This window comes from Scyliorhinus torazame, chromosome 3 (genome assembly GCF_047496885.1).
Source record: "Scyliorhinus torazame isolate Kashiwa2021f chromosome 3, sScyTor2.1, whole genome shotgun sequence".
Lineage (NCBI taxonomy): Eukaryota > Metazoa > Chordata > Chondrichthyes > Carcharhiniformes > Scyliorhinidae > Scyliorhinus > Scyliorhinus torazame.
The window spans coordinates 125,900,295-125,914,231 of NC_092709.1; the positions used below are offsets into that span (position 1 = coordinate 125,900,295).

The window sequence follows — 13,937 nt, forward strand, 5'->3', positions numbered from 1 at the left end:
CCCATCTCTTGAAGTCCTCCTCCATTTGTTCCACCAATCGCGTTAAATTTAACCTATGCAATGTACCCCAATTCTTGGCTATCTGGATCCCCAAGTAACGAAAGTCCCTTGTTACCTTCCTCAGCGGAAAATCCTCTATTTCTCTGCTCTGTTCCCCTGGATGCACCACAAACAACTCACTTTTCCCCATGTTCAGTTTATATCCTGAGAATTCTCCAAACTCCCGAAGTGTCCGCATTATCTCTGGCATCCCCTCCGCCGGGTCCGCTACATATAACAACAAATCATCCGCATACAGAGATACCCGGTGTTCTTCTCCTCCTCTAAGTACTCCCCTCCACTTCTTGGAACCCCTCAATGCTATTGCCAGGGGCTCAATCGCCAGTGCAAACAATAATGGGGACAGAGGGCATCCCTGCCTTGTCCCTCTATGGAGCCGAAAGTATGCAGATCCCCGTCCATTCGTGACCACACTCGCCACTGGGGCGCTATACAACAGCTGCACCCATCCAACATATTCATCTCCAAAACCAAATCTCCTCAGCACCTCCCACAGATAATCCCACTCCACTCTATCAAATGCTTTCTCGGCATCCATCGCCACCACTATCTCCGCTTCCCCCTCTGGTGGGGGCATCATCATTACCCCTAGCAGCCTCCGTATATTCGTATTCAGCTGTCTCCCCTTCACAAACCCAGTTTGGTCCTCATGGACCACCCTCGGGACACAATCCTCTATCCTCATTGCCATTACCTTGGCCAGAATCTTAGCGTCTACATTTAGGAGGGAAATAGGTCTATAGGACCCACATTGCAGCGGGTCCTTTTCCTTCTTTAGGAGAAGCGATATCGTTGCCTCAGACATAGTCGGGGACAGCTGTCCCCTTTCCTTTGCCTCATTAAAGGTCCTCATCAGTAGCGGGGCGAGCAAGTCCACATATTTCCTGTAAAATTCAACTGGGAATCCATCCGGTCCCGGAGCCTTCCCCGCCTGCATGCTCCTAATTCCTTTCACTACTTCCTCTATTTCAATCTGTGCTCCCAGTCCCACCCTTTCCTGCTCCTCCACCTTGGGAAATTCCAGCCGGTCCAGAAAGCCCATCATTCTCTCCCTCCCATCCGGGGGTTGAGCTTCGTATAATTTTTTATAAAATGCCTTGAACACTCCATTCACTCTCTCCGCTCCCCGCTCCATCTCTCCTTCCTCATCCCTCACTCCCCCTATTTCCCTCGCTGCTCCCCTCTTCCTCAATTGGTGGGCCAGCAACCTGCTCACCTTCTCCCCATATTCGTACTGTACACCCTGTGCCTTCCTCCACTGTGCCTCAGCAGTACCCGTTGTCAGCAAGTCAAATTCTACGTGTAGCCTTTGCCTTTCCCTGTACAGTCCCTCCTCCGGTGCCTCCGCATATTGCCTATCCACCCTCAGAAGTTCTTGCAGCAACCGCTCCCGTTCCCTACTCTCCTGCTTTCCTTTATGTGCCCTTATTGATATCAGCTCCCCTCTAACCACTGCCTTCAGCGCCTCCCAGACCACTCACACCTGGACCTCCCCATTATCATTGAGTTCCAATGCACCCCCTCACCCTTAGACACACACCCTCATCTGCCATTAGTCCCATGTCCATTCTCCAGGGTGGGCGCCCTTCTGTTTCCTCCCCTATCTCCAAGTCCACCCAATGTGGAGCGTGATCCGAAATGGCTATAGCCGTATACTCCGTTCCCCTCATCTTCGGGATCAACGCCCTTCCTAAAACAAAAAAGTCTATTCGCGAATAGACTTTGTGGACATAGGAGAAAAACAAAATCTCCTTACTCCCTATGTCTGCTAAATCTCCACGGGTCTACTCCTCCCTTCTGCTCCATAAAATCTTTAAGCACCTTGGCTGCTGCCGGCCTCCTTCCAGTCCTGGACCTCGACCTGTCCAGCCCTGGTTCCAACACCGTATTCCCCCCCCCCCCTTCCCTTCTGAGCAACAGGGACAGACTCTGTGCCAGAGACCTGTACCCCATGGCTTACCCCTGGTAAGTCTCCCACCCCCCCCCCCCCCCAACAGTATCCAAAGCTGTATACTTGTTACTAAGGGGAACGACCACAGGGGATTCCTGTACTGACTGCTTCCTCCCAGCCCCTCTCCGTCACCCATCTATCTTTATTCTTCGGAGTAACTACATCCCTGAAGCTTCTATCTATGACCACCTCTGCCTCCCGAATGATCCGAAGTTCATCCAGCTCCAGCTCCAGTTCCCTAACGTGGTTTCTGAGGAGCTGGAGATGGGTGCACTTCCCACAGACGAAATCAGCAGGGACACTGACGGCGTCCCTCACCTCAAACATTCTGCAGGAGGAACATTGCACGACCTTCCCTGCCATCCCCTCTCGATAAAAAAAGACAGAAAGAGCTTGCCTGTTATTCACTCCCCTTCTCAGCAAGCACTCACTCAGCAACCTCTGCGCCCCGCACGATAACACCTGAGGGAAAATTTTAAAAACTACTTACCAGTCACCAGCCAATCCCTTACCTGCAGGCTGTGACTTCACGGTTCAACTTCTTTCTACTTCTACCTGCCCTCGAGCCTTCCTCTTGATCTTTACAGCAGTTGGGTTTTTTTGGTTAGAGTAGGGGGTAGGGAGGGAAACACTGAAGAAGTGTTTCGGGTTTAAGTGTCACTTGACAACAGCTCCTCCACAAACCACCTTCAAGTTAGGGTGAGCACAACAGATGTATGCAAATTGCCCCCACAACAGCCAATCAGCAGCTCCGCTCTACTGCCCTCTGCTGGATGCTTGTCTTCACTTGAACAGCTAGGGTCTCTTGCTCAGGTTCACCTTCAAGTTCGGGTGAGCACAACAGACGTATGCAAATTGCCCCCCCCCCCCCCAAAGCCAATCAGCAGCTCCGCTCTACTGCCCTCTGCTGGAACACATACCTGCCCTGCCATCTTTATTGTACTTTACTTTTAATATCATATGTTTGGGTTCTGCATTCTTGTTACCTTTATTACAAAAGACCTTAACCTTTGAAAATGGACCTTGCAGCTCCAAATTAATGCATTCACTTTTTTATTCATTCATGGAATGTAGGCATTGCTGTCTGGGCCAGCATTTATTACTCATCTCTAGTTGCCCTTGAGATGCTGGTGTTGAGCTGCCTTCTTGAACCATTGCGGTCCATGTGGTGTAGGTACACCCACAGTGCTTTTAGGGAGGGAAGTCCAGGATTTTTACGCAGGAACAGTGATGTATTTCCAAGTGGGGTTGGTGAGTGACTTGGAGGGGAACTTGCAGGTGGTGGTATTCCATGTGTCTGCCCTTGCCCTCCTAGATGGTAACATAGTGGTTGTGTGTCTGGGAGGTGCTGTCCCAGGAGCTTTAGTGAGTTCCTACAGTGCATCTTGTAGATGGTACACATGGCTACTACTATTCATCGGTTGTGGAGGGAGTGAATGTTTGTGGAAGGGATTCCAATCAAGTGGGCTGCTTTGTCCTGGATGGTATCAAACTTCTTGATTTGTTGGAGCTGCATTTATCCAAGCAAGGGGAAAATATTCCATCACATGCCTGACTTGTACCTTGGAGATGGTGGACAGGTTTTGCATTGTCAGGAGGTGAGTCACTTGCCACAGAATTCCTCGCCTCTGACCTGCTCTTGTAGCCGTAGTATTTATTTGGCTAGTCCTGTGCAGTTTCTGGTCAGTGGTAATCCCCAGGATGTGATAGTGGTGGATTCAGTGATGCTAATGTCAAGGGGTGATGGCTGGATTCTCTCTTGTCGGCGATGATCATTGCCTGCCACTTGCATGGCGTGGATGTTACTTGCCATCCTGTAAGCCCAAGCCTGGATATTGTCCATGATATGGGATATTGCTGCATTTGGACAATGACTGCTTCAATATCTGAGGAGTCACGAATGGTGCTGAACATTGTGCAATGATCAGCGAGCGTGCCCACTTCCGACCTTATGAAGGAAGGATGATCACTGATGAAGTAGCTGACGATCGTTGGGCCTAGGACCTTGCTCTGAGAAACTCCTGCAGTGACCTTCTAGAACTGAGATAATTGACTTCTAACTACCACAAGCATCTTCCTTTATGCCAGATATGATTCCAGCCAGTGGAGAGATTTACCTTTGATTCCCATTGACTGTCTGTTGTTGCTCACTCATTGCATATATTACTTCGAAGAGCGAGTGGCATGCATGTAAAAATAATGAGGCCCGGCAATTGGAGTGAGGGGAAAAGAGTTGTACCAGCATTTAGATATGTTCATCTTTGTTCTAGCAATTACACATGTGCAAACCTCTTAACATATATATCCAATGATTCAAATGCATACAGGATATTTTAAAAGATAAAAAGAGAATGGATTTCAAGAAAAAAAGCTAAATGATGCCAAGTAACTAGATTAAAAACCAGATTTAACAAAAACATTTCAGCTACTATTAGCTTTTCTCTATTTCTGCCTTATCCAGACTCTTATGATAGATACAAATAAGTTATGTCTTTATTTATCTGTCCATCTTTGTCCTACAACTGTAGACATCAGACTTAAATTTGGCACCATTTGCAAAGGTACCTTTGCCCTCATTTGTTATCAACAAATTTTGCCTCAAGTTAAACTTAACGATCTAATTGCAAATCACACTTAAAAATAACAATCAACAAAGAAGTCTGCACCAAGAAAAAATAACCAAATATATATTTATGACTGGTGAGGAATTAGCTGTGGATTATGATAGCCAAGAAAATAATTGCAAGTAGTCACTTTTGGAATTTTCTTTGCAATTTGTTTGCAGATCATGAAGCTGGAAATTGAAGAAATTGCCGCCCCTAGATCATTTGTCTTTTTGTGGTGTGGCTCTGGGGATGGTCTCGACCTTGGAAGAGTGGTAGGTTGATATGCAACCGCAATTTGCACCAGAAAGCGCCTTCATTTATTAAATAGTCTATTCATATGATCAATTTGCCTGGTTTACTGCTGACCAATTGTTTGCCATCAATGGATGGAGTATGTTGAGTCTTTAGCTGAGTATACAAATCACCTTGATTAATCTGGTCTGCTATTCTTTCTTTGTGTCTAGCATTTGATCAACCTTTTTTTTTGCTGGGATATCTGGGAGACGCTGCTCTTTTTTTTGTAATACATTTTATATATTAAAAATACCCTTTATCATTTTATACCCTTAATACATTTTATCGATACTAGTAAACCCACATCTCCTGAAAAGACATGATTCCTGTAAGAAAATCTGCTCTCTATCCTTCAGGCAAGAACAGTTAACTACCCAAGCATTCCTTTGAAGCTTGTACATTTTGATTATTACCCCTAAGGGCACCTTCCTTTTGTAAACCCTGATTTCTGTTTATCAATTATGAACCTTGTTTTGTACTGCTTTTAATACCGTTACATATTTGTACATTTTAACAACAATTTTTTCCATATGGTTTTAATTAATTTCACAGATTAAAACTAGAGTTTCAATGCACTGGTTGTGCTTTGAATGTAATTGCATTTTGATATTGTGGTGACTAAAATGATGACATGATTATAACTTTGTTAACATTAGAATTAAATTCATTTTGAAAGTTGTCCATTTTCTTCACTAAACGGACAAATTTCTGAGCAAAAAAATTAGGATGCACTCGGTGCGTATGTGGCTCACAATTGATCAGCCCTAAATTAATGTTATATTTCTGTTTTAATTTATTCTAGTGCCTCCGCAAATGGGGGTTCAGGCGTTGTGAGGATATTTGCTGGATCAAAACAAATAAGAATAATCCTGGAAAAACCAAAACCCTGGACCCAAAGGCAGTCTTCCAGCGAACAAAGGCAAGTGTCCTTTCTGACCTCGAGAGCAGCATCTTGTAGAGAGCCCAAACTGTTTCATTGAGCTAGCTCAGAACTCATGCAGTTGCACAGAAAGAAACACCTGTTTTTTTTTTTCTATTGTCCAATTGAATCATGTGGTAAACTGCAGCTCAGAAAGGGTAATTAATTCCTCACCAATTCCTATAGTCGTTGGTGTGAGATAATATGGAAGGCATAATTTGCTTCTCTGATTTGCTTTCTGAAGTTCTTTATTAGCTTTATGAATAGTTATTCACTTGAGCTATTGTGCTAATTGAAATGCAGAGTGGGAGGAGTGGAAAAGGCCTTGAATCCCCAGTAAAATTTTCACGAAAGTTCCAATACGTTGTTTTGCACTTCCCTGTTGCCGTAACTGATAGCTCCTTGTTTACCAGCTCTGTGCTTCAATAAAAATGCATTTCAATTCCGAATTATAAGTTAACTATAGTCTCCAAGTATAACCAAAATCCTTTCAAAAAATCTGACCCCACATGAAACATACTGTTTGCATTTCAAGAACTAGATTTCAGTTAATATTTTTAAATTATAAAATGTGCTTTTTCTTAAAATAGTCTAACGTGAAAGTTTCTAATAAAGAAACAGTGTTGTCACTATTTTTTGAGATGTGGACTTGTAATCACAATTCTCTTCATAAAAGGCTTTTGAGGATTGTGCCAGAGGAGAATAGGTAATTCACCATGGGGAGGGAAGAAAGTGTCACTTTTTATAATAACTATCGTAGGGAGCATGGGAAAAGGCCCAGGACAATAGCTGCCAGCTGGTTTCAGTGCTAATGTTGGATGCTGCGAGGAAATCTATTCGATAAACTCAATCTTCAAAATGATGATTTGAACAACAGGATGAGAACAAAAAGATCATTAGACCGTCTGTAACATGGCAGCAATACTACTTCAACCCTGAGTATTTAACACGGTGCCTGATAAAGCAATCTCTTCATCGTAAAACCAACACCATGTTTAATTCTGCAAAGCCATTCCTTCTGCTTCTGATACTTGGTATTAAAACTTGTTGAATGTTAACGTCAGTTTATTTTGCATAATAAACTCATTCTTTATTGTTACACTCATAGAATTTAAAGTATATTTATACTCATTTTGATTTGGAATCTGTTGTCCATGTGAAAGTAGGCTTTATATTTGCCAAAAGCATAGTTTTACTGCAAAAAAGCTATTTTCTCTCTCTGGATTATCAATAATTAAATTATATTATATTCAGTGCTTTAATTTATTTGAAGACAAAACTTTTCATGATCAATTCTTACAACATAGTGGCCTGAATCTCCCGGGATGCGGAGCGGTGCATGAGTTTATAAGCTGCTGAAGCATCTTGGGATCCGAAGGAACTCCAGAAACATGCACATTCACGGTATTTAGGCAGGAAGTTTAAACTTCTAATTGCTATATTTGCCCTGCCTGGATTGCTGCATAATTCCTTAGGGTAGTGGAATCAGATAGCCAGAACCAGAGACATGGGCTTTTTTCCCTATGTTAGTTGCCCTGCCTGGATTGCTGCATCGTTTCTTAGGGTAGCGGAATCAGATAGCCAGAGACTTGGGCTTTTTTCCCTATGTTAGTTTTTATGTATATTTACCTCTATATTTTTCAGTGTATGTGTAAAGCCTTGCTATGGCGCATAAGCTATTTCTAAAGTAAATTCGCTGGGGTGTCAAAAGCAGCATGGCAACCACACTAACATTCACCATCCCCATTCCTGCATTTTTCAACCATGCCCCAAGGCAGCTTTCACTACCCCCCCCCCCCCCCACCCCGGCCCAGCGAACCACACCTCCAGTTCCGGCAATGTTCGCACACCACACACCCATGTGCCCTGTCCCGGCAATGTTAATTCATTCATGCACCATATCCTACCAAGGTTAACTTACTCGGTGCTGTAAATACTAGGTGCCCACACCTTTTTGTATTCCAGTCACTTGAGTTGAAGGCCAGCATTTTGTTATGATATGCCAGGTGATAAGTGCCAGGCTGCCCAAATCCCAAAGAGAAACTTGAACAAGCTATTACAACTATTTGCAATTTGTATTTTAACAAAAAGTATCTGAAGTAAGGAGAAAATTCTAAACTACTGTGAAGATTCTAAAAACTACATTTAAACATTTATTTTAAGAATTTTAAATAATAAGGAAAAGATAAAACCTAAAGACACAGTTAACAGAACTCTACAAACATTTTCCAAAAGGTTTCTGCTTAATTAACTGAGCTAAACATCCCTATTAGGTAACAGTCCAATTCCAGTATTACCTCAAATCGCTGTTGACATAGGAGAAGTCTTCACTTGCTTTTTTTTTCTCTCATTCAATACTGAGAAGCCAAATTTTGTCCCTCTTTTAAATATGTTTTTTCCCTTTCACCTTTAATTCTATTATTGTACATTTCCTTTAGAAATGTCTTTTCTCAAAATTTACAGGCCTATGTTATGTTATTTTGAATAAAAGTAAAATTACTACTTTGCTTCATCCATTTACGATCTATGCCAATTGCACATGTTCCTTCTGAAATACAATAGTTATCTTCAAGTCATTTCCCTTATCTTCCAAAAATAAACTTTTATTCACGTTACCCACTGGTACTCCATCTTATCTCTGTTTATCTCCACTTTAAATTACTTGCTTTCACACCTAACTCTTTTTTTAATGGTCTGAACCTTGCAGTCTACGGTCTTAAATTAATCACACCCATACTTGACTAGACAACCCTATTTCGCAGTATACCACCGTGATGTTGGAAAAATATATATTTTTACAATTCCATTTGTCACTACTCTTTGTACCTTTGTACTAGCACATAACTAGATTTGTGTACCTAGACACCTAAATCTTTTTAGTTTCAAGAGTTCCTAATCTCATTTTAATTGTTACGTGGGATGTGAACATCGCACACAAGGCCAGCATTTATTGTCCAACTGCAATTGCCCTTGAGTAGTTGGTGGTGTGGTGCCACCTTGAACTGGTGTACCCACAGTGCATTTTTTTCTGCTGTGGTTTGATATAACAGTGATTGGCTAGGCCACATCAGAGGGCAGTTAAGAGTCAACCATATAAGCTGTGGACCTGGAATGTAGATCACGCCAAGTAAGGATTTAGACAGTTTAGGAGAGTGGTCCAAGAAATGGCTGATGAAATTCAACGTGGGCAAGTGCGAGGTCTTGCACTTTAATTTTCTAAACGGTGACAAAATTCATAATGCTGAAGTGCAAAGGGACTTGGGAGTCCTAGTCCAGGATTCTCTAAAGGTAAACTTGCAGGTTGAGTCCGTAATTAAGAAAGAAAATGCAATCTTGTCATTCATCTCAAGAGGCTTGGAATATAAAAGCAGGGATGTACTTCTGAAGCTTTATAAAGCATTAGGTAGGCCCCATTTAGAATACTGTGAGCAATTTTGGGCCCCACACCTCAGGAAGGACATACTGGCACTGGAGCGGGTCCAGCGGAGATTCACACGGATGATCCCAGGAATGGTAGGCCTAACATACGATGAACGTCTGAGGATCCTGGGATTATATTCATTGGCGTTTAGGAGGTTGAGGGGAGATCTTATAGAAACTTACAAGATAATGAATGGCTTAGATAGGGTAGACGTAGGGAAGTTGTTTCCATTAACAGGGGAGACTAGGACCCGGGGGCACAGCCTTAGAATAAAAGGGAGTCACTTTAGAACAGAGATGAGGAGAAATTTCTTCAGCCAGAGAGTGGTGGGTCTGTGGAATTCATTGCCACAGAGGGCGGTGGAGGCCGGGACGTTGAGTGTCTTTAAGACAGAAGTTGATAAATTCTTGATTTCTCGAGGAATTAAGGGCTATGGAGAGAGAGCGGGTAAATGGAGTTGAAATCAGCCATGATTGAATGGTGGAGTTGACTCGATGGGCCGAATGGCCTTACTTCCACTCCTATGTCTTATGGTCTTATGGATGACTGATTTCCTCCCCTGATGGGCATTAGTGAACCAGGTGGGTTTTAACAACAATATGGTAGTTTCATGGTCATCTTTATTGAGGCTAGCATTTTATTTCAGATTCATTAATTTAATTTAAATTAATTTTCACATTTAAGAAAATATTCTGATTTGTTTTTTCTTTCATCCAGTATGGTTGGATTCATAGTTCTCCATTGTGAAGGATACCGGACCAGACCCCAATTTATGTAGGATACTGGATGAGATACCCAAACAATTTGCAATTTGTAAAACTGTGAGGAAAGGATAATTCACCCCAGGAGTGGTGACCCTGACCAATAGGTTTCTTTTATTTTAAAACAAGCTTTAATTTAAACACAGAATTAACCACATTAACATTAACGAAATAGCTTAACAGTTAAACATTTCTTAAATAAAAGGAAAATCTTGCACTTATGCCCTATACCTGCACTATAAATATTCCAACCAAGCAACCCTGTACAGTTCAAATGTCACTTGTAAATAAAGTTAACAGAACAGATGTACTTGTTGTTCTGTGCAGACCTTTGGAGAGAGACCCTTTGAAGAACAGAACAAGTACACTTCTGTCTTATCCGACCCTTCTGCTCAATGTAACACATTTGGCAAAAACTGCAAACTACAGGAAGACTTGGATCTTCCCATTAATTACATCATCTGTATCCCACTGAGATGTCCCATCACCCTCTTAGCTAGGATTAAGTATGGTCCCTCATACATTATCTACGCTCCAGGGAATCTCCACCAATCAAAACAATTCCCATTAGCCATCTCTCTGAAAACAAGTAAATGTTTAAAATCAATCATTATTTCGCCTTTTACGACTCCTTAATTACAGTTTTAGTAGACACACTGTGGTAATATATTAAACCAGGGTTTTTAATAATAATAATGCTTACAAATTTGAAATATAATATAATTTCTACCTTCATCACATCATAGTTAGCTCCCCTCTTGTACCAGTTTACTCCTTTTGTAACATCCTGCGCCTATTTACACAATTAACCATACCATAGACGGTACAGTGGTTATCACTATTCTGTGTGGAGTTGACACATTCCACCCTTGTCTGTGTGGGTTCCCTCCGCGTGCTCCGGTTTCCTCCCACAGCCCAAAGATGAGTGGGTTAGGTGGATTGACCATGATCGATGCACGGGGCTACACGGATGGGGGAGGGGGGGGGGTGGGGGGGGAGAGCCGAGATAGATGCTCTTTCGGAGAATCGATACAGATGCGATGAGCCGAATGGCCGCCTTCCACACTGCAGGGATTCTATGGATTTTACTTGGCCATTTGTACACTTGGATATATAATAATCTGTTCCTTTATAGAAGTCATTGATATATATGGTGACAAGATGAGGGCCTCTGTACATAAGACTCATGAACTTTTAGCCCAGTTCTCTTGGAAGTGAGACTAGGTGCATTGGTGAAATTACTTTCCTATTCCTTCAAAAGTAGAAATGGTTCCAGAGAGATGAGCTTATTTGTGCTTTCAAGTAAAAATGTTGGGAACTTGGAGAGGAAAGAGAAATGATGATCCAACATTCACAAAGTTAACATGGAATCCAAGGGAAAGTGAGAAGTTGGATCCAAAATTTGCTCAATGTGAGGAGGCAAAAGGTATCGGAGGATTGATGGATGTCTTTATGACAGGAAAGCTGTTTACAGTGAGGTTTCCTGGGGTCCCCACTAGGTCCCCTGCTTTGCATGGTATATATCGGTGATATAGACTTAAATGTAGGGGACAAGATTGAGAGGTTTGCCAATGGCCCAATTGGCAAAATTGTTGATAGTGAGGAGGAGAGCTATAGACGACATGAAAATAGCAATGGACAATGTCAATAGGCTGGTCAGGTGAACAAAAAAGTGAGAATGGAATTCAATTCAGAAGTGTGAAGTAATCCATTTGGGGAGGGCAAAAAAGGCAAGGAAATGGTAGGGTACTTAGAAGTACACAGGAGTGCGTGCCCACCAAGCAGGATGTGTAGTTACAAAGTCATGGTTTATGGTTACAAAGTCAAAATGTTATTAGCTGAGGCATAAAGTATCAGAGTAGAGAGGTTATGTTACAACTGCATGAAATAATAGTTTGCGCTAGATACAGGAAGATGTGATTGCTCGAGAAAAGGGTGCACTGGAGATTTACAATGCTATTACCAGGACTGGAAAATTTGAACTTTGAGGAAAGGTTGGTGGTGTTTTCTTGCAAGATTGGAGGCTCAAGGAAGATTTAATTGAGTCGCATAAAATTATATGGGACCTATTTCCCTTAGCAGAGAAGTAACTAACTAGGGGACACAGATTTAAAGTAACTGGATTAGAGCAGAGTTGAGAGAGATATTCACCCAGAGGGTAGTAGGAGTCTGGAACTTGCTGCCTGAAAGGGTGAGAGGGGGAGAAACCCTCATCACATTTAAAAAGCTCTTAGATATGTGTTTGAAATGCTGTAATCTAAAAATCATGGAAGTGGAATTAGGCTATGTCAGTCTTTTTCAACTGACATAATCAGGATGGACTGCATCCTGTGCTCTGGATTTCTATGATTCCATAAAGGTTGATCCTGAAAAACATTTAGTGTATGAGCAACACATCGATTATGAAATGTTTAATTTGATAGAGGCAGATAACATTTTTATAACAAAATAAATTGCAGCCACGGGTAATTTACAGTGTTGGTTTACTGTAAAAACATTAATATGCTTCATAAGCAACTTTGTCATTTCTAATGTATTCATTTAATTTTCAGGAGCATTGCCTAATGGGTATCAAAGGAACAGTTCGTAGAAGTACAGATGGTGATTTTATCCATGCAAATGTAGACATTGATCTTATTATTACAGAAGAGCCAGAGATTGGGAACCTTGAAAAACCAGTGGAAATATTTCATATTATTGAACATTTCTGTCTGGGGCGAAGAAGGTTGCACGTCTTTGGAAGGGATAGCACAATAAGACCAGGTAGGTGAATTCTAAAATTTATTGTAACAGGAAAAATATTTTTTAATCATCGTAAGCTTTACATTGAAATGATGTGCATACTGTTCCTTTATATAATCTTCAAGGTAATTGATGAAAAATAAAACTGCAGCATCTAAAGATATTTTCTTGGCTCTTGTGATGAGTAAGGATAAACTCACTGAGGCAAACAAACTTGAGAGGTTCCAGATCAAGTTCCTGGTGTGTTCCCTGTGGTTTATCTCTGCTGGGTCAGCTGTTTTGGTCTTGCATTTGGCCAAGGTGTGTAGACATTACCTATTAGCAATTGAGGGAGTGGGGGTGGTGTTGGAAATTGGAAAGGAAAAGAAAGTCTGAATCTCAGTTTAATGTCGCCCCCAAAAGGTGGCACCTCCAACAGTGCAGTGCTTCCCCTGGAGTGTTCACCTTGAATTTTATTGTGCTCAAACCCCTCCGGCTGGCGATAAAATAAATGATCTCCGTAAACCTATCTTATTGTGGTTTTTAAAATTATTTTAAATGTAGACACCAGACTTGGTGGCATGACAAGTTCCTTTTGTGCTGCATGTTAGTGAACCAGGTTTAACAAAGTTTTAGCAGATTTTAGGAGATGCATTGAATTGGCATGGTTGAATGAGAATTTATGACCTTTTGGTTTGCTAGTCCTGTAAAATATCCATTAATCCATCACATTGTGTATCGATGTAAATGTTTGGCCATCGGGTTGGGACAGATGTGGGCTCTTTTGTAATGCTGCTGTCGTTGTTGTCAGTCAGCTTCCGGGCTTCTCCATGAAAATTGTCATTAGTACACCAATAACAAAGTAGTGCAGCAGCACTCCAGTGTAGTTTCCATTGATTAAGCACACCTTAAATTGAGAAACCTATATATTCTTTTAAAGTAAGCTGCCAAGCTAGAAGTGAGGTAAAATGTCTACATTTTTCAAATATTTTTCTTCATAATTTTAACTTCATTTATCATATTGTTCAGGTGAATTGTGTTATTTTTATGCATCTTTCCATGCCTGGTGTTTTGTATAATGGGGTCCCAGAACTGCATTGGACACTCTCTGGCCTAACACGTTTTGTACATTATTTCATGCTTTTATTATATATAAAACCTGAAATCCCGAGTACCATTTTCATAGTCGTTGCAAGTTATCCAT

At 41.6% G+C, this 13,937-nt stretch overlaps 1 protein-coding gene across 2 annotated transcripts in view; it reads left to right on the top strand.

Annotated features, from left to right (window-relative positions):
- Nucleotides 1–13,937, top strand: part of mettl14 (methyltransferase 14, N6-adenosine-methyltransferase non-catalytic subunit) — a 117,043-nt gene that overhangs the window by 100,761 nt on the left and 2,345 nt on the right. For both annotated transcript variants that reach the window (XM_072496179.1, XM_072496180.1), the window contains 3 exons: nt 4,797–4,889; nt 5,714–5,830; nt 12,565–12,775. In XM_072496179.1, the coding sequence (XP_072352280.1) occupies nt 4,797–4,889; nt 5,714–5,830; nt 12,565–12,775 (421 nt within the window). The remainder of the gene's footprint in view (nt 1–4,796; nt 4,890–5,713; nt 5,831–12,564; nt 12,776–13,937) is intronic.